General features: G+C 33.4%; 1 protein-coding gene across 1 annotated transcript; it reads right to left on the bottom strand.

The window, feature by feature from the left end:
- Positions 1-22,916: 22,916 nt before the first annotated feature.
- LOC120172666 (putative lipid-transfer protein DIR1) lies at positions 22,917-23,588 on the bottom strand. Its single transcript, XM_039180076.1, has 2 exons — positions 23,180-23,588; positions 22,917-23,094 (listed from the first exon to the last, which is right to left on the bottom strand). The coding sequence occupies exons 1-2, from the start codon at positions 23,529-23,531 to the stop codon at positions 23,078-23,080; spliced, it is 369 nt and encodes a 122-aa protein (XP_039036007.1). The 5' UTR covers positions 23,532-23,588; the 3' UTR covers positions 22,917-23,077.
- Positions 23,589-24,186: the final 598 nt, after the last annotated feature.

The following is a 24,186-nucleotide window of genomic DNA, read 5'->3' on the forward strand; positions in this document are numbered from 1 at the left end:
ATAGTGTTACAATGTGGGAATGAAATAAAGATCGTTGGAATATATGTTCGTCTCCTTAAGATATATTCAACGATGATTCTGAAGGTGACCTATGGATAAGAATTGTTGGTATTAAAGAGTGAATACCCTAGAATGGAAAGAAATTGACCGATCGACATGCATTAGTTATGGGAGTTGTTTAGCTCAAGTTAACTCGATAATCCGATAGATCGAAACATATTGTAAATGTCATGGATCTTCATTTCTCCTTTATCAGCTCAAATCACTCTGATCATATATGAACACATAAGTAACTCATATGCAAAGGATCCTGAATACCCCATTTGGTTCAGTTGGACTTAAAAACCTGATAATTTAATATTTAATCATGAATACCCCTGATTGTTTGGGTAATGGAATCACTCTCAGTAAATCTGAATCTAGAATTATTATGTATAAAGGTTCCTGAATGCCTTCTTGATGCACCTGAATTATAGCGAGATTCTAAAGTGTCAACTTTAAATGTCTGATTAGATTCATTAGTAATCAATCCCTTTTAATAGGACTTCGTTCCTAGAATCTGATCAAAGTATATAAGTTTCACATTTTCCTAATATTTGTTCAGTGCTTCTGAAAGATACTTGGATCCTCTAGTGTGTTCCCCATGCAATACATGATGATTTTATATGTTTTAAAACGAGTTTTACCTAAATTATTGATTTACTGGTTTATGAACCATGCTACATGGTATGTATTCTCTGATTACAGTTTTCACTAAAAATATGATTTGTTCCTGATTTATAGAATCATGGAATTTACTGATTTATAAACTATGGTTTCATGATTTCACTGGTTACTACTTTAACTATTTTATTAGAATATATTCTGGGTAGGCTGGAGTATAGAGGTTCAAATCTGATCAAACTGATAAATCCTTACGAACCTAAGGTGACCCTTGGGTAGGCTCTGAGGCCCCGAGAAACTTTCATAGGTAGGCTCTCAGGCCCCAAGGAACTCCATTGGGTTAATCATGGGACTACTTATGGTGTACAGGAGGAGATCAATTATATGGTTTATTTCATTATCATGATTATGAGATATTACTGTATCACAATCCAAATATTGCAGTTTACGGTTAAAACTGATTTCTACTGGATTTTTATATGGGTAGGATTCTAGAGTATGGAGGTTTAGCCCTGATCCAGCTGGTAAATCATTACGGACCTAAGGATACCCTTGGGTAGGCCTATAGGCCCCAAGGCATTCCCTTAGGTTGGCTCCCTTTGCTGTGTGCTTAGGGTAAGCCCTTATGGATGCAGTTTTGGGGAACTGCATAACGAAGTTTGGTTGGAACACACTAGAAAGCCTATTCGATCTCATGAAAACTTGATACTATGAATGTTTCCTATGAATTGAAATCTTCATGCCTGTTACTCAAAAAAATATCAATGGTATTGCAGATCATTCTGAAAACTTGTATAAGTCTGAGTCAATAAGGAAATTTTATGGCTTTCTATTTGTATGCATATCTTGTAACGTTAATAGGTAGTTCTGTATTACTGAGCTTTCCAAAGCTCACTCTTTAACTTACTATTTGAGGTCAAAATAATCAAACCTGTGCAGTTATCCATATCAGTAAGAGGAGTTCCACCGGCGTTACTGGCGTAGTACGGTGCATATGATTAGGGGGTATGTAGGTTGTATTTTGTTTTATATACGAGTATGAAAATCTATTTTATTTTTGAATAATGGTAAATTTTAATTTTGTATTTATAAAGTAATTTTATGATTTTTCATGTTTTAACAAAAAATTTAATTTTTACGGTGGGTCGCTCTGGTGGCCCTAATATGACACCCCAGATCGGATGAGGTCACCTTGTTGAAAACATTTTGATGTTTCGATATAACAAAGAAAGTGTTAATAAATTTTAAGTTTTTATATTCAATTTTAAATTATATATTCGATTAAATTATTCTAATATAAAAAATATTACTCCAAGTTTTCAAATATCAATTTTACTCCTTACTTAAGTGTAAAATTGTGTTTCAATCTTAACACATTTTTGAAACAATTTTACAAAGTATTTCGAACTTTAATCGAGCCAAAAATGAGTTTTAAGTAGGGGTGTACCGATACACTCTTTGAATGTACCGATACACTCTTTGAATGTACCGATACACTCTTTGAATGTATCGATACCCCTGAATTTCGAATGTAATAAGAGTACCGATACTTAGCCGAATGTACTGTACCCCTTATGTCAAAATTGGCTCCGAAAAACATCGAATGCCATAGGTGTACCGATACCCCTGGGAGGTATCAATACCCCTGGTCATTTAACTGTCGAAATATTTGAATTTTACACGAGAGGTACCGATACCCTTTGAAGGTGTACCGATACCCCTACGCTCCTAATAGATTTTTTAAATGGAAAACATATAACAATGGCTCTATTGACTTCACCAATGATCCCCAACATTCAGAATTGATCCAAGGTGTATTTAAACAAGTCTTGAAGCCATTGATCAGATAGAGAAGCTAGAGAATCAAAGAGAAAACCTTAAACTTATTGTTTGAGCATTTCAAGCCTATTTCCATTCAATATTCATTTTGTTTTCAAGAACATTTGTGCTCAATTGTATTTATTCTTGAGTGTTCTTTCTTTGTTCTAGAATTGCACAAATAATCTACCTTGTGAGGTTTTTCTATAAAGTTTGCGAATTTGTAATTTTCTCTTTGAGAGAGAGTATTCTCAAGAATTTGGGGTATAATTCTTGAGGGATTTGTAAGGTTACTCTTTATCCTCAAAAGAAAGACAAATTAGTGAATTTGTGGAAAATCCTTAGTGTGGATTGCTAAGGTAGTGGACGTAGACTTTGGCTGAGAAAGTCGAACCACTCTAAATTGTTGTGCAAATATTTTCAATTTTCTGCAAAAGCTTCCACCGACATTTTAATTGCCAATTCACCCCCTCTTGGCTGATTCATCCAATTGATTAACTCAACAATTGGTATCAGAACTACACTCATTTGAATGTTTTACCACCTCTTGAGTAGATTCGGGAAGAGTTTGATCGATATTCAAGTTATCAATGGCCTCTACATCAAACTTTGACTTCGTTCTTGATTCTCAGCCCCTCAACAAGCCTCCTTTCTCCAATGGAGCTAACTATGCTTATTGGAAGAATATGATGAGACACTTCATTGAAGCTAGTGATATGGGAGCATGAAAAATCATGATGAACGGATACTCTGAACCATCCATACATCTAAATTGGTGGAGTGAAGAAGAGATGAGAATGTTCCAGCTCAACTCAAAGGCTATCCATTTCTTTTCTATGCACTTCGACTAGATGAATACGAGAGAGTTTCATCTTATACAACTGTCAAGGAGATATGGGATAAATTACAAGTCACTCATAAAGGAACTAACGAGGTAAAAGAATCCAAAATTAGTTTTCTTACTCATAGCTATGAAATTTTCAGGATGAATCCAGGAGAAGATATCAAAGCTATGACAGATAAATTTTTCATGATTGTCAATGGTCTCAAAGCCTATGGAGAAATCATTCCAAATGAGAAGCTTATGAGGAAGATAATTTATTCTCTTCCAAAAGCTTGGCAATCAAAGAAGACGACGATTATCGAAGCTAAAGACCTAAAGTCTTTAACTCTCGATGAGCTTATTGGTTCTTTCCTCACGCGTGAAATGTTGATTCAAGATGAGGTAGACCTCGAAAAGAAAGACGAGACAAAGAAGGAGACGTAGAAAAAGAAAACTATTGGAGTTTCTCTCAAATCCACAAAAGATGACTGATGATGATGATGATGATGAAGAAATGTCATTATTTGCCAAACGGTTTAGAAAATTAATGAAGCCCAACAGAGGAAGAAAATTCAAACGAAATGAAGGTTTCAAAAATGAACCAAAGGAGAAAGACCCTATCATTTGCTATGAATGCAAAATGTTGGGGCATGTCAAATACGATTTCCCAATATTAAGGAAGAACGGTAAATCAAAGAAGAAGCACAAGGCACACGTAGCTACTTGGAGTGATGATGAATCATCAAATGAAGAGGAATAAGAAGTGGTAAACTTGTGCTTGATGGCCTTCGAGGAAGATTCTCAGGTAACCTCTAACTCATTTGATTTAGAAGATTATTCTTTTGATGAGTTGTTAGAGGAATATACTGGGTTGGCTTCGGATTATGAGAAATTGTTTTCAAAATACAAGAAAGATATTTCAAAAATAAAAACCGAAAAAGATCTCATATCCAAGACCAACATTGATTTTGAGAGTAAGATTAAAAATTTGTAAATCAAATTAGATGAGTTTGAAAAGAAAAATACTGATTTGCATAACTTACTTTCAAGAGTAAATGATGATCATTAAAAGAAAATTGATGATCTTAAATCTTCTTTCGATAAAGTTGGAACAAAACGTTTTGAAAAATGAGAAAATTCAAAATCCAACTATATTACAAAATAATTTTAAAACTTATAATCATAGAGGTCCCCAAAGAACCTCTAATGGTAAAATCGTTAGAAGTATATGGGTTCCTAAAGGACTCAATACTACTAAAGATAAGGATATCTTAAACAAATGGATACCCAAGGGGACTAGGATTTTAAGTACTAATGAATATGGACCCAAAAGAATTTGGGTACCAAAAATAAAAAAAATTAATCTATGTTTGTAGGAAGATGAGCATTGCTTCAAGGCACAAAACACAAGTTCAAACTCATGGTTCCTTGATAGTGGATGCTCAAGACACATGACCGAAGACAAGAGCCGATTTATAGAGCTTAACGACAAAAATGGAGGAGTAGTAACCTTTGGTGATAACTCAAAAGGTTACATTGAAGGTATATGTACTATAGATAATACCTCTTTCCTACAAATAGAAAAAATATTATATGTGAATGGGTTGAAGCATAATCTATTGAGTATTAGTCAATTATGTGATAAAGGATACAATGTCTTGTTTGAATCAAATGGTTGTAAAATTGTGACATTGCATCTAATCGGATTATGCATATTGGTCATAGAATATGAACATATACATGGTGCATTTAGATTAATTAAATATGACTAATTTATGCCTAGTTGCCAAGGATGAACATGATAGTTGGTTATGGCATAGGAGACTAGGATACACTAGCGTGAATGTTTTACAAATACTAATTCAAGGAGATTTAGTAAGAGGGTTGCCAAAGATAAATTTTGATAAAGATAAAATCTGTGATGCATGCTCAAAAGGAAAACAAAAGAAAGTTTCCTTTAAATCCATTAATAATGTATCCACTAGTAGATTATTACAATTGATCCATATAGATCTTTTTGGGCCAATTAGAACTACTAGTTTGGGTGGAAAACAATATGATTTTGTATTAGTAGATGACTGTTCTAGATATACTTGGGTTCTATTCTTAAGTACAAAAGATGAAGCATTAGAAAATTTTATCACATTTTCAAAAGTAATCCAAAATAATAAAGGTTACTCTATTTCAAGTGTTAGGAGTGATCATGGTACTGAATTTTAAAATCTTGGATTTACTGAGTTTTGTAATTCTAATGGAATTAGCCACAATTTTTCAGCACCTAGAACCCCATAACAAAATGGAATTATTGAGAGGAAAAATCGAACTTTAGAAGAAATGGCTAGAACCATGCTTTGTGAAAACAATTTGCCAAAACATTTTTGGACGGAAGCCACAAAAATCGCTTGTTATGTTATAAATCGAGTAATGATTAGGCCTATTTTGAAGTAAACTCCATATTAAATTTTCAAAAATAAAAAGCCTAACATTAGCTATTTTCATCCTTTTGGATGTAAATGTTTTGTTTTAAACAACGGTAAGGACAATTTTGGAAAATTTGATGCTAAAAGTGATGAAGAAAATTTTCTGGGTTATTTCTTAAATTCTAAATCTTATCGGATATTTAATAAAGGAACTTTAGTGGTAGAAGAGTCTATTCATGTTGTTTTCGATGATGATCCCCTTCCGAGGAAGGATTCTTATGTTAATGATGATGTAGGTATTATAAATACACATGACGTTGGAGAATCATCATCAAAGGAAGACGTTATGGATGAGGAAACTCAAGATGCCTTCAAGAATCTGACCATTGAAGAAAGGGAAATCTCATACCCAAGAGAATTCAACTATGTCAAGGATGGTGAGATTTTAGGTGATCCATCCAAAGGGGTAACTACTCGATCTTCTCTTAGGATCGTATGTAATTATGTTGCATTTATCTCATGCATAGAGCCTAAGAATATTCAAGAAGCAATAGAAAATGAAAATTGGATTATGGTTATGTAAGAAGAGCTATATCAATTTGAGAGAAGTAAAGTATGTACATTAGTTGAAAGGCCTAATAATAAATCTACTGTAGGTAATAAATGGGTGTTAAGGAACAAATTAAATGAAAGACTCAAGAATAGGGAATAGACTATGATGAAACATATGCTCCCATAGCTAGGATAGAAGCAATTAGAATGTTATTAGCATTTGCATGTTTCAATGAATTTAAACTTTATCACATGGATGTTAAAATAGCATTTTTAAATGGTTTTATATAATAAGAAGTGTATGTGGAACAATCTCCTGGTTTTGAAGATTCAAAATTTCCAAATCATGTTTTTAAGTTGACAAAAGCTTTATATGGTTTAAAACAAACTCCTAGAGCTTGGTATGAAAGACTGTCAAACTTTTTAATTGAAAAAGGTTTTTCAAAAGGAATGGTTGACACTATATTGTTTTTAAAGCGAAAATATAAAGATTTATTAGTAGTACAAATTTACGTTGATGATATAATATTTGGTTCTACTAATGATGCTCTTTGTCAAGAATTTTCTAAGCTAATACAGAGTGAATTTGAGATGAGCATGATGGGGGAGCTTTCATTTTTCTTGGGGCTCTAAATCAAGCAAAGAAAAGATGTCATCTTCATTAATCAAGAAAAGTACGTAAAGGATATGCTCAAGAAGTTTGGATTGGAAAATGTCAAACCCCAAGCCACTCCAATGAGCTCATCTACAAAGCTTGACAAAGATGAAGGAGGTAAATGTGTAGATGTTAAACTTTATAGGTCTATGATTGACTCTTTGCTTTATCTAACCGCAAATAGATCGGACATTATGTTTAGTGTTTGCTTATGTGCTAGATTTTAATCATGTCCTAAGGAATCACATCTAAAAGCCATTAAGAGAATCTTTAGATACATTAAGAACACTTCTAGTATAGGACTTTGGCTTTAGCTTGCATGCCTTCTCAGATGCGGATTATGGAGGATGCAAAATTGATAGAAAAAGTACCTCTGGTTCAATTCCTAGGAAATATGATGATTTTTTGGTTTTCAAAGAAACAAAATAGTGTTGCATTATCTACTACTGAAGCGGAATACATTTCAGCCAGTAGTTGTTGCGCACAAGTTTTATGGATGAAACAACAACTTTTAGACTATGGAATTGAAGTTGGTACCATACCTATCAAGTGTGACAATACTAGTGCTATTTGTCTCACTAAAAATCTCATCCAACACTCTAGAACTAAGCCTATTGAAATTAGACATCATTTCATTAGAGATCATGTCAAAAAAGAAGATATAGTTCTAGAATTTGTTGATACTTTGCATCAAATAGCTGATATTTTTACAAAACCTTTAGACAAAAAAAGCTTTTAGACACTTAGGAGAGAATTGGGTTTAACTGACCTACCTTGACATAGTGTTTAAAATGATTTTAGCATTTTTAATTAGAAATAAAAAATGCTTATAAAAATGACATTTTTTATTGCATTCTATTCTAATAATTAGGGGGAGTTTATGATCTTTAGTGAAAATTAATAAAATGTTCAAATAAAATTTTAAGGATAAATTTTATTGATTAATTTTCGAAATATGAGTTGCCAATACCACTAGAGCTAATTAATTTAGCATTCTAAGTGCTTAAAAATATATTTTGACATTTTTGTGCACAAGGTATTGATACCCCCTTTCTATGTATCGATACACCTTGAATGTGTACTGATACATTCCTTGAATGTGTATCGATACCCCTTGAGGGGTAACGATACTCCATGTCGGTTTTAGTCTTTAAATCCCTAAAATTTCATTTTGCCAAACTTCTCCTCAAAACGAAACACTCATGTCGTTTGCTCTAAAAGACCCCAAACTCTCCATTTGCTCATTCTCAATGAAATCAAGTCGGAATCCTTTCGTCTTTCAACTTCTAATCCTGTTTGCATCAACAAATTCATGCAACCAACAAAAAATCTTACTCAATCTTCGATTTTCAATGTAAACTTTTCTAAAATACTATTTTATTGATTTGTTAACATAGGACTAGTTTTAATTAGTTCTAGTTTGAATTAGTGATCAGGCATTGCTTGTATTATGATTTTACACTAGAATCTACAATAAATTTCATAAAAAACACAAGATTTTTCAAATTTTTTTAATTTTCGAAATAAAAAATGATTTTATTTTAAAAGGGTTATTTTTTATTTAATTATGTTGTTTTAATGAAAACTATACATATAATTATTTTTCAAACTTAGTTTTTCAAATAGTATTCAAAATTGCCCATTAGGATTAGTTTTAGAGACCTTGAATATTGAGGACTCATATTGAGTTTTGGGATTGATATTGTTGCATACATGTGCTTTCAAATTGCAGGTATCCTTATCCCATTCTGATTTAAACCATGTCTCATTCCAAAACGACCTAGGACTTCGTCTAGTCGGTCAAACCAACCTCCTATTCCACCTCCCAATCCAAACCCAATTGAACCCGAAATGACTATCTGAAATTCTTGTTTTAACGAATCTGGCCGTCGGGAAAATCTCTACACTAGGTTTGTTAATTTATTCAAATCTTATAACATTCGGGAAGAACGTATCCCTTCACTTCAAGCCATGATTAATATGAAATTTAAATATCTTTCTACCCTTCAATCTTGGAAATTTATAAACTATTTCAGCTTGCACCTGTCATTTATCACCAACTCGTTCGCATTTTCTATTCCAATGCGGTTTGTGTCCAAAACGAGTCTTAAACTACCATTGTTAGTATTCATTCTTATCTCCTAGGCCAATACATTCATAGTGTCCAAAGCTAGTGCGTGTACGTTATCAGATCACCACGAACGTTTTCTTCATTTGATCATCTCTTGGTGGTTTAGACCATCCGGAGGAAAATACTCCACTCTTAGAGCTTTAGATTTATGGTGGATACATTGTATCCAACATAATAAGAAAATTAACCTACCACAAATAAATTTTACTGAACTAGTTGAAACCGTAAACAATGTCCCTTCTAAACACGTAGAAACCTTAGTTTACGGTTGTCTTCTTAGTAATATGTTTATCAAAGCCAAGCTTAGGGTACAACTTGATGTTACCATCCCTCTTAAAATTCAAATCAATCTCAAATCTTTGCGTAAATCGGAATGGTCTGGGGATATAGATCAATGGGTTCAATCAACCCAGAAAACACCGGGCGCTAGCTCTTCACGAGCTGCTCTGACACCGGCTACTGATGATCCAGAATTTGAAGATCTTCTTTGGGATGTCGATGATCTGGTTAACCTAGTTGAGGATGAGCCAATCCAGCAAGAGAGTTATATGCCTCCATATTTTCGATCATTCATGGAGACATTTGACATAAGGTTTGCATCCATAGAGTCATACTTAACTGCTATGGTGGCTCAACAATTGGATAATCAACGGGAGATACAAGCTAACCGCGAAGCAATAGATCATCGATTCAATAATATGGACGAAAGGCTCAATGCACTTACACTCGATATGGCTACTATGCGAGCACATTTTCCTTCTCTCGACTCACCGATGGATGACTAAACCTTTTCTTTCTTTTCATAGGTTGAAGTTGAACTTGAAATATTGTTAAACATTTTGAATTTTTTGGATGTTTGTGTGAATATTTGTTTTGAATGTTTAATGTTTGGATTTTTTTGTTTCATTTTGGTTTGTTATTAGTTTTTGCACTTAAATTAAATAGTTTTGCATCATTTACATATTAGATATCAAATGACCAATTACCATTACACATTACTTATGAATATTGATTATGGGCTAATGGCTAACATTTCTCTTGACTGTGATCTTAGCAGCTAAATCACTATAAATCTATTGCTTATTTTCCTTAAATAGTTGTTTAAAACGTTTTTCATATAGTCTTTTTGATTTAACAAAAAAGGGGAGAATAATATAGTAAGGGGGTAATTTTTTCAAAATTGATTTCAAAAATGATTTTCAAAATGAAAATCTTAAAATTACTAAAATGTTTTGTTATATCAAAAAGGTGGAGATTGTTGAAAATATTTTGATGTTTCAATATAACAAATAAAGTGTTAATGAATTTTAAGATTTTGTATTCAATTTTAAATTATATATTCGATTAAATTATTCGAATATAAAAAATATTACTCCAAGTTTTCAAATGCCAATTTTACTCCTTACTTAAGTGAAAAATTGTGCTTCAATCTTAAAATATTTTTGAAACAATTTTTACAAAGTACTTCAAACTTTAATCGAGCCAAAAATGAGTTTTAAGTAGGGGTGTACCGATTCACTCTTTGAATGTATCGATACCACTGAATTTCGAATGTAATAAGGGTATCGATACATAGTTGAATGTACTGATACCCCTCATGTCAAAATTGGCTCCGAAAAACATCGAATGTCATAGGTGTACTGATACCCCTGGGAGGTAACGATACCTCTAGTCATATAACGGTCGAAATATTTGAATTTTACATGGGAGGTACCGATACCCTTTGAAGGTGTACTGATAACCCTACGTTTCCAACATATTTTTTAAAATGGAAAACATACAACAATGGCTCTATTGACTTCACCAATGATCAACAACATTCAAGATGTATCCAATATGTATTTAAACAAGTCTTGAAGCCATTGATCAGATAGAGAAGCTAGAGAATCAAAGAGAAAGCCTTAAACTTATTGTTTGAGCATTTCAAGCATATTTCCATTCAATATTCATTTTGCTTTCAAGAACACCATTTGTGCTCAATTGTATTAATTCTTGAGTGTTCTTTCTTTGTTCTAGAATTGTGCAAACAATCTACCTTGTGAGGTTTTTCTGTAAAGTTTGCGAATTTATAATTTTCTCTTTGAGAGAGAGTGTTCTCAAGAATTAGGGGTATAATTTTTGAGGGATTTGTAAGATTACTCTTTGTCCTCAAAAGAAAGACAAATTAGTGAATTTGTGGAAAATCCTTAGTGTTGATAGCTAAATAATGGACGTAGACTTTGGTTGAGAAAGTCAAACCACTCTAAATTGCTTTGCAAATACTTTCAATTTTCTACAAAATCTTTCACCGACGTTTTAATTGCCAATTTACCCCCTCTTGGCTGATTCATCTAATCGATTAACTCAACACACCTATATCGGTCTAAGGGGGTTACAATGCATGGAAATAAAGAAATAGTGCTTGGTCAACCGCAGTACCTACGATCAAGAACATGGATTTTGAGTTAGCCGATCATATTAAGCCATAGGTAACACCTTGTTTTTGTTTATTATCTTTATTTAACAACCTTACAAAGCTGATCCACAGCTTAAGAGCACATACGACGTAGAATCAAGCACCGCAAGCCCAAACCAATAACAATCGAAAGAAAAGAGTATTTTTTTAATCTTGGGCGAATACACGGTAGTGTATATGTTCAAATATTCTCAACCATTTAATAATGAACTCTTGTACCCTAACATAAGCAGCGCTCGAACTTGATAACTCAATGATAACAACAAGAGAAAATAACCTCAGTGACCAAAAATGCCTTATAATATACGATTTTAACCAACTTTTTTTGGATTTGCCAAAATGACCAACTAAATCGCAATGCGATCGATAAGTCGCAACGCGATCTCCGGTATCGCAAATCAGTTTCCAGATTCGCAACGCAAACATTGACTATCGAAACGTGAACTTCGACTATCGCAATGCGATTTTCCAAATTCGTTGCGATAGTCGAAGTTCGCGTTGCGATTTATTCTAAGTTCGTTGCGATAGTCGAAGTTCACGTTGCGATTTATTCCAAATTCGTTGTGATAGTCGAAGTTCGCGTTGCGATTTATTCCAAGTTCGTTGCGATAGTCGAAGTTCGCGTTGCGATTTATTCCAAGTTCGTTGCGATAGTCCAAAATCGCAACGACTGGTGGTATTGCATTTGTTTCTTAAGAATTTTCTCTAAAAAGATAGTATTCGCGCGGACGTGTCGAAGACACATATTACCACGACCACGACCCGAGACGAGATTAAACGGACGGCGGCGGCGCGCGAGAGTCCCCCTTGTTCTCTATCACTCAACAAGGAAGTGGGAAAGTCAAGCCTTAAATACCATTCCCAATAGTGTTTCCAATACTATGTGGGATTGAGCATTACCAACACTTGTTCACAATACTATATGGGATTGAGCCTTAAGTAGTGATATTATTTGTGAATTATAGTTAATGACTTTAGTATTTGTATGAAAAGTATTTGTGGTTCATTTAGTTTTAATGTAATTCTAATTTATTTTCAATTGATTGTAATTGCACGATAACAATTTTTTTATTCTCGCGAGTGATGCAATTTTTTTTAATGTTTTGCTTAAAGTTGCAATAATCGCGATTGATTGTAGATTGACTTTTAATTATGACATATTTAATCGTATAATACTAATGCAATTGGTTGCTGATTCAATTGTTTTAAGGTGCATGATTGTTAATTATTTCCTGAATAATCACATAGTATTGGAAACAAGTGTTGGTAATGCTCAATCCCACATAGTATTGGAAACACTATTGGGAATGGTATTTAAGGCTTGGCTTTCCCACTTCCTTGTTGAGTGATAGAGAACAAGGGGGACTCTCGCGCGCCGCCGTCCGTCTCATCTCAGGTCGTGGTCGTGGTAATACGTGTCTTCGACACGTCCGTGCGAATACTATCTTTTTAGAGAAAATTCTTAAGAAACAAATGCAATACCACCAGTCGTTGCGATTTTGGCCTATCGCAACGAACTTGGAATAAATCGCAATGCGAACTTGGACTATCGCAACGAATTTGGAATAAATCGCAACGCGAACTTCGACTATCGCAACGAAATTGGAATAAATCGCAACGAATTTGGAATAAATCGCAACGAACTTGGAATAAATCGCAACACAAACTTCGACTATCGCAATGAATTTGGAATAAATCACAACGCGAACTTCGACTATCGCAACGAACTTAGACTATCGCAACGAACTTAGACTATCGCAACGAATTTGTAATAAATCGCAACGCGAACTTCGACTATCACAAATCAGTTTCCATATTCGCAACGCGAACTTCGACTATCGCAACGCGAACTTCGACTATCGCAACGCGAACTTGGACTATACGCGAACTTGGACTATCGCAATGCGATAGTCGAAGTTCGCGTTGCGAATCTGGAAACTGATTTGCGATATCGGAGATCGCGTTGCGAATTATCAATCGCATTGCGATTTAGTTGGTCATTTTGGCAAATCCAAAAAAAGTTGGTTAAAATCGTATATTATAAAGCATTTTTGGTCACTGAGGTTATTTTCTCTAACAACAAATCCCTTAAGTCTTAACCATTAAAATCGCTTGGATCGTGTAAACAAGAGTCAATTTGAATCTAGTTTAAACTCTAAAATATTAACCCTTAACCTGCATTGTAATAATTTAATCTCAATTTTAAGAAATTTGACCATCAACCTTTACTCATTAAAACAAATTAATCTTAACCCTTAAAATTCAAACAAATTATGTAACACACCTAAGCCGGTAAACCGAATTGAATTTCACAGAGTTATTTGTTACGGTTCTAGTTCTTAATCTTGTTTTATTTCATGATCTTTAAAACATACATCTTATAAAAATTGAAGGATTAACAAATAGTTTGTCGGAACAGTCCTTAAGCATTTTAGGGCTATTACGGGGATCGATCCAACTTAATCTTGGGAAAAGGTTGGGTTTCAAAATAAAACAAATAAATATTTTCAGAATCGCCATCGACCTTTGGGTTAAGTAGGTCGAATACCTAAAAATATCTTTTAAAATAATTTTAAGAAAAATAATTTTAAAAGATAAAAAAATGATATGTGTTAAACCAGAAATTTATTTTGAAAAAGGGTTCGAGAGTCGATTACGTGTGTGGAAGGATTAACATCCCCACAACGCCTGAAATTGGTACCTAAGCGATTATACATCATCTAAATATTGAAATTGGCAAATTTGAATATACATTTAAACTACGGTCTTTTTTTAGAAAAATATCAAGGGTATTATTTTGCACGAATAATTATTGGAAATACATTAATTGTCAGTTAAGGCGTGTTTCTATGGATTCCCCATATAAATAATGTTGCCCAAATTTTTGGATGAAATACATATATTGATTACATTAAAAAAATAAATTCACTCGAATATAAATGCATTATCTTGTTCGAACAATTCTTGGAAACACACTCCTTGTCAGTTAAGGTGCGTTTCTATAAATTCCTCGAGTAAAATACTATTTGAAAATATTACAACTAGCAGGAAATTAACAAATACACAAATGATGGACCAAAATAATAAAAATGTTAACTTTAGGGATTAAATTATACAATCAACAAAAATAAAGGCAACCATTGCAAACATTTCACAATCCAAGCACTACAATCGTAAATACACCAACTTTAATCATTCAATACCAAAATGGAAATTATTAAAGTAAGACACTCAAATTAAAATATTTCTAAAAAATAAGACAACTAGTGAAATGAGACTAAAATGAAATAAAAATAAATACAATATCCAAATCATAAATCATCAGTGACTAAAATGCATAAATTGAAAATATTGTATCTAAATTATAATTAAATATTAATTAGAATACAAATAATGGCTAAAATGAATAAAAATAAAAATAAGTGAATAAATTCGAATAATCTAAAATAATAAAAATGACTAAATTAAAATAATCACAAATTATAGGACAAAATTAAATAAATAAATAAATAAATAGAGAACTAGTGATCGAAATGGAAAAACATGCATAAAGTAAAAGGACCTGGAAAAAAATAAACCAAAAAGTTAATGCTGAAAATAAAAAGGTAAAATTACTAAATTAGTCCCTAAGTATTTAAAAAATAAAATAATCACTATACATGACTAAAATGTAAAACACGCCAAAAAGTATAGGGACCAAACAACAATTAAAACAAAATTATATAACATGCAACAAAAGTGGATAAATTACAGAAACGATCTATTCAGGTGGCCATTTTGTAAAAACATGCCTAATTTAGGGGAACCTAAGTGTACTCATCCGTCGTTGGATCATCCCGATTTTCAAAAATGTTGGTCTTCACACTTTCTTCTCCCGTTTCACTGTTGGGATCTTTGAACGAAAGTCTCGATCGCTGAAAAAGGCTCCGGCCGAAGGTATAATTAAACTGAACCACCCTCTTTTTTTACTCTAGTTTTTTTTGTCTTATTTTGAACTTGTAGGATAGAAATAATATATATATATATATATATATATATATATATATATATATATATGCTACTATAATGAACGAACGAAAGAAAAAAACCAATATGTTGTTGTTGTATTGATTTTCTTTTTTAAAAACACCGAAAAAGGGAAAGGGATTTACATTGCTCGATTTGAATCTCGATTCTCTCCTCCACATCCTTTGGTTCGAATGAACCCAACTCTTTTACATAGTTTTTGAAAATAAGAGCCCCTGCCCTCTTTTTTTCTAAAACCAAAACCCCATTACTTTTATATTGTTACTTTTAAAAACCCCATGTTTTGGTTGCCATCTCCCCTAAAAACAAAAAGAATCTCTATTATAATTTATTTTGGGTTCCTCTCTCCTTATCCTTTTTTCCTTTCAAACCCCCTTAAAACCCATACAAATGTTCCCATAATAATAATAAAATCCTGTTGATTTAATGTTTGTTGTGGTCCTGGCATTACAGTGGTTACAGGATGGCAGGGCATAGGGTATGGCAACAACGTGAAGTCCGACTGAGAGATTTTGGGTCAATGCTTGACGTGGGTGATGTCCTAACTAGGTCTGGGTTAGGTCTGTATTCGGGTCGGGTTATAACCAGGTCAAATTTGGGCTTCGGGCCTTAGGTTGTAATCTGCTGGGCTGATTTGGTTATAATTTTGGGATTGAATCTCTTTTGGGCTCGATATAGCCAATTTGTAATTCGGGGCCCAGTTTTGGGTTTATTGTAAAGCCTGCAAGAAAATAATAATAATAATTAAATATTAATAATAATAATAATAATAATAATAATAATAATAAAATAAAGACGAGTCCGGGAGAAAACGGTGTCAAAATCTACCCCTCTTTGCTTATTCTTGTGTTAACAAGGATATGACAAAGACGAAAAGACAATGAGTTTTCGTCCGGTCGAATATGTGCTTTGAGATTTGATAAGGGATCTACTCTACTGTTTCTAAAAGGTAGATCAGATCGAGAAACGTTGATTCATTCCACTGTTCATCAAGGAAGATTGAATCAGAATCGATTTGCTTCACTGCTCTTCAGGAAGACCAAATCTGAAAGAAGAATAATTTGCTCAACTACTCTTTAGGGGAGATTAGACTCGAGGAAACTTTGATCCACTTCACTATTCTTCAGGGAAAATTGAATCGGAATCGATTTGCTTTACTGCTCTTGAGGAAGACCAAATCTGAAAGAAGAAACGTCTTTTCCACTACTCTTTAGGGGAGATCAGACTCGAGAAAAATTTGATCCACTTCACTGCTCTTCAGGGAAGATTAAATCGAATTTGATTTGCTTCGATGCTGTTCAGGAAGACCATATCTGAAAGAAGAAGAATTTGCTACGCTACTCTTTAGAGGAGATCAGACTCGAGAAAATTTTGATCCACTTCACTGCTCTTCAGGGAAGACTAAATCGAATTTGATTCGCTTCGTTGCTCTTCAGGAATACCAAATCTGAAAGAAGAAGAATCTACTCCGCTACTCTTTAGAGGAGATCAGACTCGAGAAAATTTTGATTCACTTCACTTCTTTTCAGGGAAGATTGAATCGAATTTGATTTGTTTCATTTCTTTTCAGGAAGATAAAATCTGAAAGAAGAAGAATCTGCTCTGCTACTCTTTAGAGGAGATTAAACTCGAGAAAATTTTTGATCCACTTCACTGCTCTTCAGGGAAGATTGAATATGAAAATCAAACATTACCAATCATCAGCGTATGTTTGAGAACTTGAAAACATCATACACTAAAGTTTAGAATTTGAGAGAATATTTGAGAATACATTTCTATTGTAGGAACTTGTCTCGCAGCCACCAGATATGGGAATCTGCCTTGACTCAAGTGCCCTTTGAACATCTCCCTTTTTGGGACTTTGGATTGGATGATGACTCATGCTTTTCATAAATCTGTATTTTTCTTGAATTCTTGAAAAAAACTCTAAAATATTCATTTTAAAGGTGCAACGTATCTGAATAATGAATGCAGTGATATAATTAATTTATCATTAATCTTTTTAGAAAGTGAAAAAGTCTTTAAGAAAGACAAAATTAAACTTTCACAGAAACGACCCAAAATAGACACAGTTAATTTATAGTCTTATGAAAGATAGGGTTGAGGTTTCTAGGGGAACGATCTCAAGAAAGACTAAACTGAACTTTCTAGGACACAAATCCTAAGAGATTCAAGATTGAAGACAACATTACAAAAATATTAAATTCTCTACACGAAAAAGTCACGTTGAGGAAGGATACTACTGAAAAGTTTACTCCTCTCCGCGAGAAAGTAAAAAAGGACAATACTAAAAGATTGACTTCTCTTCTTGAGAAAGTCAAGAAGGACAACACTAAAATATTGACTTCTCTTCAAGAGAAAGTCAAGAAGACAACACCGAAAGATTGACTACTCTTCGCGAGAAAATCAAGAAGGATAAAACTAAAAGATTGACCCATCTTCACTATAAAGTTAAAGAATACAACACTGAAATATTGACTCCTCTTCACAAGAAAGTCAAGAATAATAATAATGAGAGACTAAATTCTCTTCACGAGAAAGTTAATAATAACATTGAACGATTGACTCCTCTTCAGGAGGTAGTCAAGAATAACATTGAAAGATTGACTCCCCTTCATGAGGGACTCAAGAATAAAAAAAATTGACTTCTTTTCATGAGGAAGTCAAGAATAACATTGAAAGATTGACACCTCTTCGCGAGGGAGTCAGGAATAACAAAGATTGACTTCTCTTCACGAGGAAGTCAAGAATAAAAAAGATCGACTTCTCTTTACGAGGACGTCGGTAATAACATTGAAAGATTGACTCCTCTTCAAGAGGGAGTCAAGAATAACAAAGATTGACTTCTCTTCACGAGGAAGTCAAGAATAACAAAGATCAACTTCTCTTCACGAGGAAGTCAAGAATAACAAAGATCGACTTCGCTTCACGAGGAAGTCAAGAATAACAAAGATCAACTTCTCTTCACGAGGAAGTCAAGAATAACAAAGATCGACTTCTCTTCACGAGGAAGTCAAGAATAACAAAGACCGACTTCTCTTCACGAGGAAGTCAAGAATAATAAAGATCGACTTCTCTTCACGAGGAAGTTAAGAATAACAAAGATCGACTTCTCTTCACGAGGAAGTCAAGAATAACAAAGATCGACTTCTCTTCACGAGGAAGTCAAGAATAATAAAGATGTTTTTCCTTATTATTTTTAGAAATTGCTTAGGTTTGAAACTAGGTAAATAATTTTTTAGTCCCTATACTTTTAGAGCATATTTACATTTTGGTCCCTATTTCCTCTTTTGTTTATTGCATTTGAAATGAACCTCTACTTTCATTTTATTTTAATTTAGTCACCATGCATGCTATTCTATTTATTTTGAAATTTGACACTGATTTTTTTATTCTGTTTCATTCTAGCCACTGACTGATTCTGTTTCTTTATTTATGAATCTGACATTGTAGTTTCAATTTATGCATTTTAGTCAATGTTTATTTCTCATTTGGTACTACTTTTCTTATTTGTTGCATTTTGGTCCTTGTATTTTAATATACATGTATGTTTCATATTCTTATGTATTTTATGTATATGCACCATATATATGTATTTATTTAAAATGTCTTTATATTTAATAGTAATTTTCAACATTTACTCGTATATTTTCAAGTTTGTTATTTTGAGCTTAGTATTTTATATCTATCGATTTTGGCCCTAGTTAGCTCATTATTATATTTGTTAATATTTATGATCCGTGCTTCAATTTTTTGTCGACTTATATTTTGGTCCTTTGTTAGTTGAAGATATTTATTTATCTTATTCAAGTTGAACATGTTTTTACTGTCGATTTAGTCCTAAGATAAATTTTTATTTGATTATTCAATTTATTTGATGTTCGATTACACATTTATATTTGTATTCGATTTAATCCATGTTTGACAATTTTCTTTTTTCTTTTTAATTTTGAATTGCTATTTTTGCATAGGTTTATTTAATATATTTTGACACTTATATATGCGCATATTTATTTATATATTTCAAATTATTATAGTTCCTTTGCATATTTAAATATGTATTTATTTTTAGAATTTAATTTTTACTCCTTTATTTGTTATCACGCGAATGTTTTTCAAGAACATCAATTTGTAGAATGGGCATAGAAAGCATTGTTTGATTGAAGTAGTGCGATCCAATACGACATTCGAACAAAATGTGAACTTGAAATAAATCGATTTTATTTTGCTAATTAATTCATTTTTATTTTAAGTTGAACAATGCAATGCATGGTTCTGTAAATAACAAGTTATTTTGTCATATGCAAAATGTCAATTTTTAATTTATATTCGATTTGTGTTTTTAACATCAAAGAGGGAATATTTTTTAAGAAAGAAATAAGAAGAGATAGCCTACTCGTCAGAGGATGAGCGAATCTCGATATTTCTTTTCAAATTAAAGAATTTTCTCTAATAAATAATTTGAAATAAATTAATCAATGTTTAATGCATGTATCATAATTTAACTTTATATTCGATGTATAATTTCCACTACTACGACAATATGTAAGCGATTGAGTACCAATTTTGGGCGCTGTGGGGTGTCAATCCTTCCCCACGCATAACTGACTTACGGACCGTTAAATTAGATTTTTGGTACACGTAGACTAACTATTGATTTTAAAAAAAGATTTTTCTTAAAATTGTTTTAAAAGATGTTTTTAGGTATTCGACTTACCTAACTTAAAGGTCGATAGCGACTCCTATTCAATTTAATACAAAATCGTCAATTTTTTCAAATAAAAGTCATAATTGTTTTTTAAATAATATAAAATTGTTTTTTTAAATGGTTATTACAAAAAGAATTTCAGATTAACTAATAATGATTGATGTGTTTTTATTGGGATTTGATTTAGAATTAATTTACACAAATCCTCAGCGATAATCACGGCATGTTCAGAGCAAAATTGTTGTCTGTTGACATTATAGGATCATATCAAAAGGTAAGTTCATACACATGATTATAAGAATATTATGTTTTATTATTATTTTTTGTAATACACATATTCAAGTATAGGGGTCGGTTATTTTTTATTGAAAATTTGGGTTTATATCAGCAGATCTTATTTGACTTAAAAATGCTGAGTAAATCCAACATGCTTATACTGCTGATACCAGGCAATGGGGGGTCTTGAGAGTTAGGGCAGAGTGAAAGCTGCAACAAATACACAAAAGCTGCATTAGAATATTCAAACCAACACCATAAAAGGAGTAAATGTACTGCAAAATGTGAATTGTACCTCCACACTGGTAACCAATAGGGCGATCAACAATGTTGCAACGTTTCGGAATGGTCACCGCAATTTCCGGCCTCACTCCCACATTGTATATGCTGTTTGAGAATAAAGAACAGCGCATAGGCAGGCTGGATTTTCTCCATTTCGGTGCAGCAACACTCGGAAACCGGGACTCTCCGATGCCGTGCTGCGTATGTACATGGTTCCAACTTCTCGGCCTCCTTCTCGATGTCGTGTTTCCCACAGGGACCATAATAATAAGCAGTTCCCTCCACTCCATTGAGCCCTGCAATGGTCATACTCACAAGAAACGTGAGAACGCACACGTACTTCACTGGGGTTTCCATTCTCACAAAGCAATTCAGGGACACTTTTGATCTACAAATGGAACTTGAACGAAGACGTACTTGTCAACAACTTGAGCTCAAACGAAGATGGAACTCAGCTATTTATACCAAAATCAAGTAGCCAAATGAATATGAATTCCACCGGTTACAATGGACTAATTGAAAGAAGGGACAAATTGAAACAGACCACCCAGCATTACCATATAAATGCATAGTCTATCAATCGCCTACATTGCTTACTCATCGTTTTTGGCCTTTTTTTAAATAAACAATTGTGTTTTTCAATTTGTTTCTGTGGGATCCATCTTTGGGGTCATTTTCATACCTCCATCAGCTGTTTAAGACCTCTCTTTTTTCCCTTTTTTTCTCATTTTTTTAATAGAATCTAACTATAAATTGTGTAAATCATGCTTATCAATTGTGTTGAAGTTTGTATCATATAATAATATTTAAGTTTGTATCATATAATAATAGAAAAAAATATAATAGATAGGAGCATGAAACATGTTCAGAAGGTATTGGAGTTGCAAAATCTTTTTTACCATTTTGCTGACATCTTTTTTCTCAAATTAAAACTTTAATTAGATTTTGAGTATAATTTTACAATGTTGCTTTGCATTAATTATGGTGTTGCAGCATTAGAGAAACTCTATATATCTTATATGGTGTTGTAATGGTTGAAGCATAAGCTCAAAGGCAAGTGTTGGGTATTTGTTTTACATAGGAATCAGAATCACATTCAAGATATTAGGCCTGACTCTTCTGTTTTCACAAATCAACATATTCCTAAGCAGGACACTGTGAAACTTGCTGAAAGTTCATATATTCTCTGGAAACATCAGATTGAATTGATTATTGATGGTTATGGACTATAGCACATATCTGATGATTTTGTTGCTAGTTGCTACACCACTCGTGTTATATGGGGAACAAAACAATAATTGTTTGTTTGGAACTCGTTCCAGTGCAAAGATCTCGGCCCTACACTATAGTCTGCGCTCTCAAAAGAAATAAGGTTTGACTATTACAGAATTTCTGGCTAAGATAAAGTTGTGTGACACTAACAGAAATGTTTCTTGATTGAGAATCTCTTAGACACGTGATAATAAAACAAGGGGAAACGTAATGTGAAGAAAGTGATGAAATAAGTGTTCAAGGTGGTCGACATGGTGGAAGTTCAGTTTCAGTACCTGCAAGTGCATCTACACCATATCATCACTGATTATGCCAAACTTCATTTAAGTGCATCTTCACTACTCATGGGCTTTGGTGACAGTATTAGAATTTTTCATGTTGGTCTGGGCTCCCTTAATACTCATTTTAAGCCTTTGTTCTTGTAAAATTTACTACATATTCCTGATATAAAGAAGAATCTTCTTTTTGTGTCTCAACTTGCTCGGATTCATCTTTACGGATGTTTTGTTAAGGATTCACAGATCTAGAGAGTCCTGCTGGAAGGGAAGCTCACTCATGAGGGCTCTACTAGCTAGTACCTCCAATTATTTCTTCTAAAAGTCTGTAATATTTTTAAGTGTTATAAAGACAATCCTTAAGTCTTGTAATATACCCATTGATGAGAATAAAGTGTCACAAACTACCATTCTCAATGTCCACTACAGCAGTCTTCTTGATAAATAGATTACCTACAAATGTTAGAATTGACATATCCAGTTCAACTACTTGATTATTAGTCTGTTCACAGCATAGATTTGGGGGGAAAATGGTCATCAAGAAACAAGAAGCACACATCTTGCAAATATAAGGGACCTTTTATTTAGTATTATTCAAAGAAACACCACCACTTTTTACTTGTTATTGAAAGATACATCAACAGATTTTATTTAAGTTAAGAATGCTGGATGTCATAGCGAATCCAGCATCCTGATACTACGTAATGGGGAGTCTTCAGAGTTAAGGCAGAGTGAAATCTGCAAGAAACAAACAATAGCTTCATTAGAGTATTGAAACAAACACTATACAAGGAGTAAAGGTGATGCGAAATGCCAATTTTACCTCCACACTGGTAACCAACAGGGCGATCAGCTATGTTGCACCGTTTTGGAATGGTCACTGCGATTTCCGGCCTCACCCCCGCGTCGTATGCTGTTTGAGAATACAGAACAGCGCACAGGCAGGCTGGATTCTTCACCTTTTTCTCCATCACAGTGCAGCAACGCTCGGAAACCGGACTTCTCCGATGCTGTGCTGCGTATGTACACGGTTCCAACTTCTCAGCCTCCTTCTGGATGTCATGCTTCCCACATGGACCATAATAATTAGCAGTTCCCTCGACTCCATTGAGCCCTGCAATGGTCATACTCATAAGAATCACGAGAACGCACATGTACTTCAGTGGAGTTTCCATTTCCACAAACCAATTCAGGGATACTTTTGATGTACAACTTGAACTCTATCGAAGATATTCTTGTGAAAAACTTGAACTCAAACGAAGATGGTCCTCAGCTATTTATAGTGAGAAAATAAAGAAGTAAAAAGTAGGCAAATGAATATGAATTCCGCCGTTTACAAATACAAGGGACATGGAACTAGAGAAAGAGTGTTTGGTGAGGTGCAGTATCTGTATTGAAGAACATGTATTTTGAGTCAACTGAACATATTAAGTCTAGGTTACAGACATCTTGTTTCACTGTGTTATCTTTATTTAACCAACCTAATTAAACTGATCCACAGTTTAAGCGCCCATACCAACTAGAATCAAGCGGCGCAAGCTCAGGTCAATAACAATCGAAAGAGAGAATTTGAAACTGAGCACCTAGCATTACCTTTTAAATGCATGGTCTATCAATTGCCAGTTCGTCGTTCTTTTACTCTTTTTTTAATATAAAAATTTGTGTTTTTCAATTTGTTTCTGTGGGATCCATCTTTGGGAGTATTTTCACACCTCCATCAGCTGTAAAAGACCTATCTTCTTTCCCTTTTCCCCTCGTTTTTTTAAAAATAATTTTATTGTGCTTCAGTTCGTGTAAATAGGTATACATTACAATGGACGGATACAAATA

The sequence above is a fragment of the Hibiscus syriacus genome, unplaced genomic scaffold, assembly GCF_006381635.1.
Source record: "Hibiscus syriacus cultivar Baekdansim isolate YM2019G1 unplaced genomic scaffold, ASM638163v2 tig00111877_pilon, whole genome shotgun sequence".
In the NCBI taxonomy this organism is placed as follows: domain Eukaryota; kingdom Viridiplantae; phylum Streptophyta; class Magnoliopsida; order Malvales; family Malvaceae; genus Hibiscus; species Hibiscus syriacus.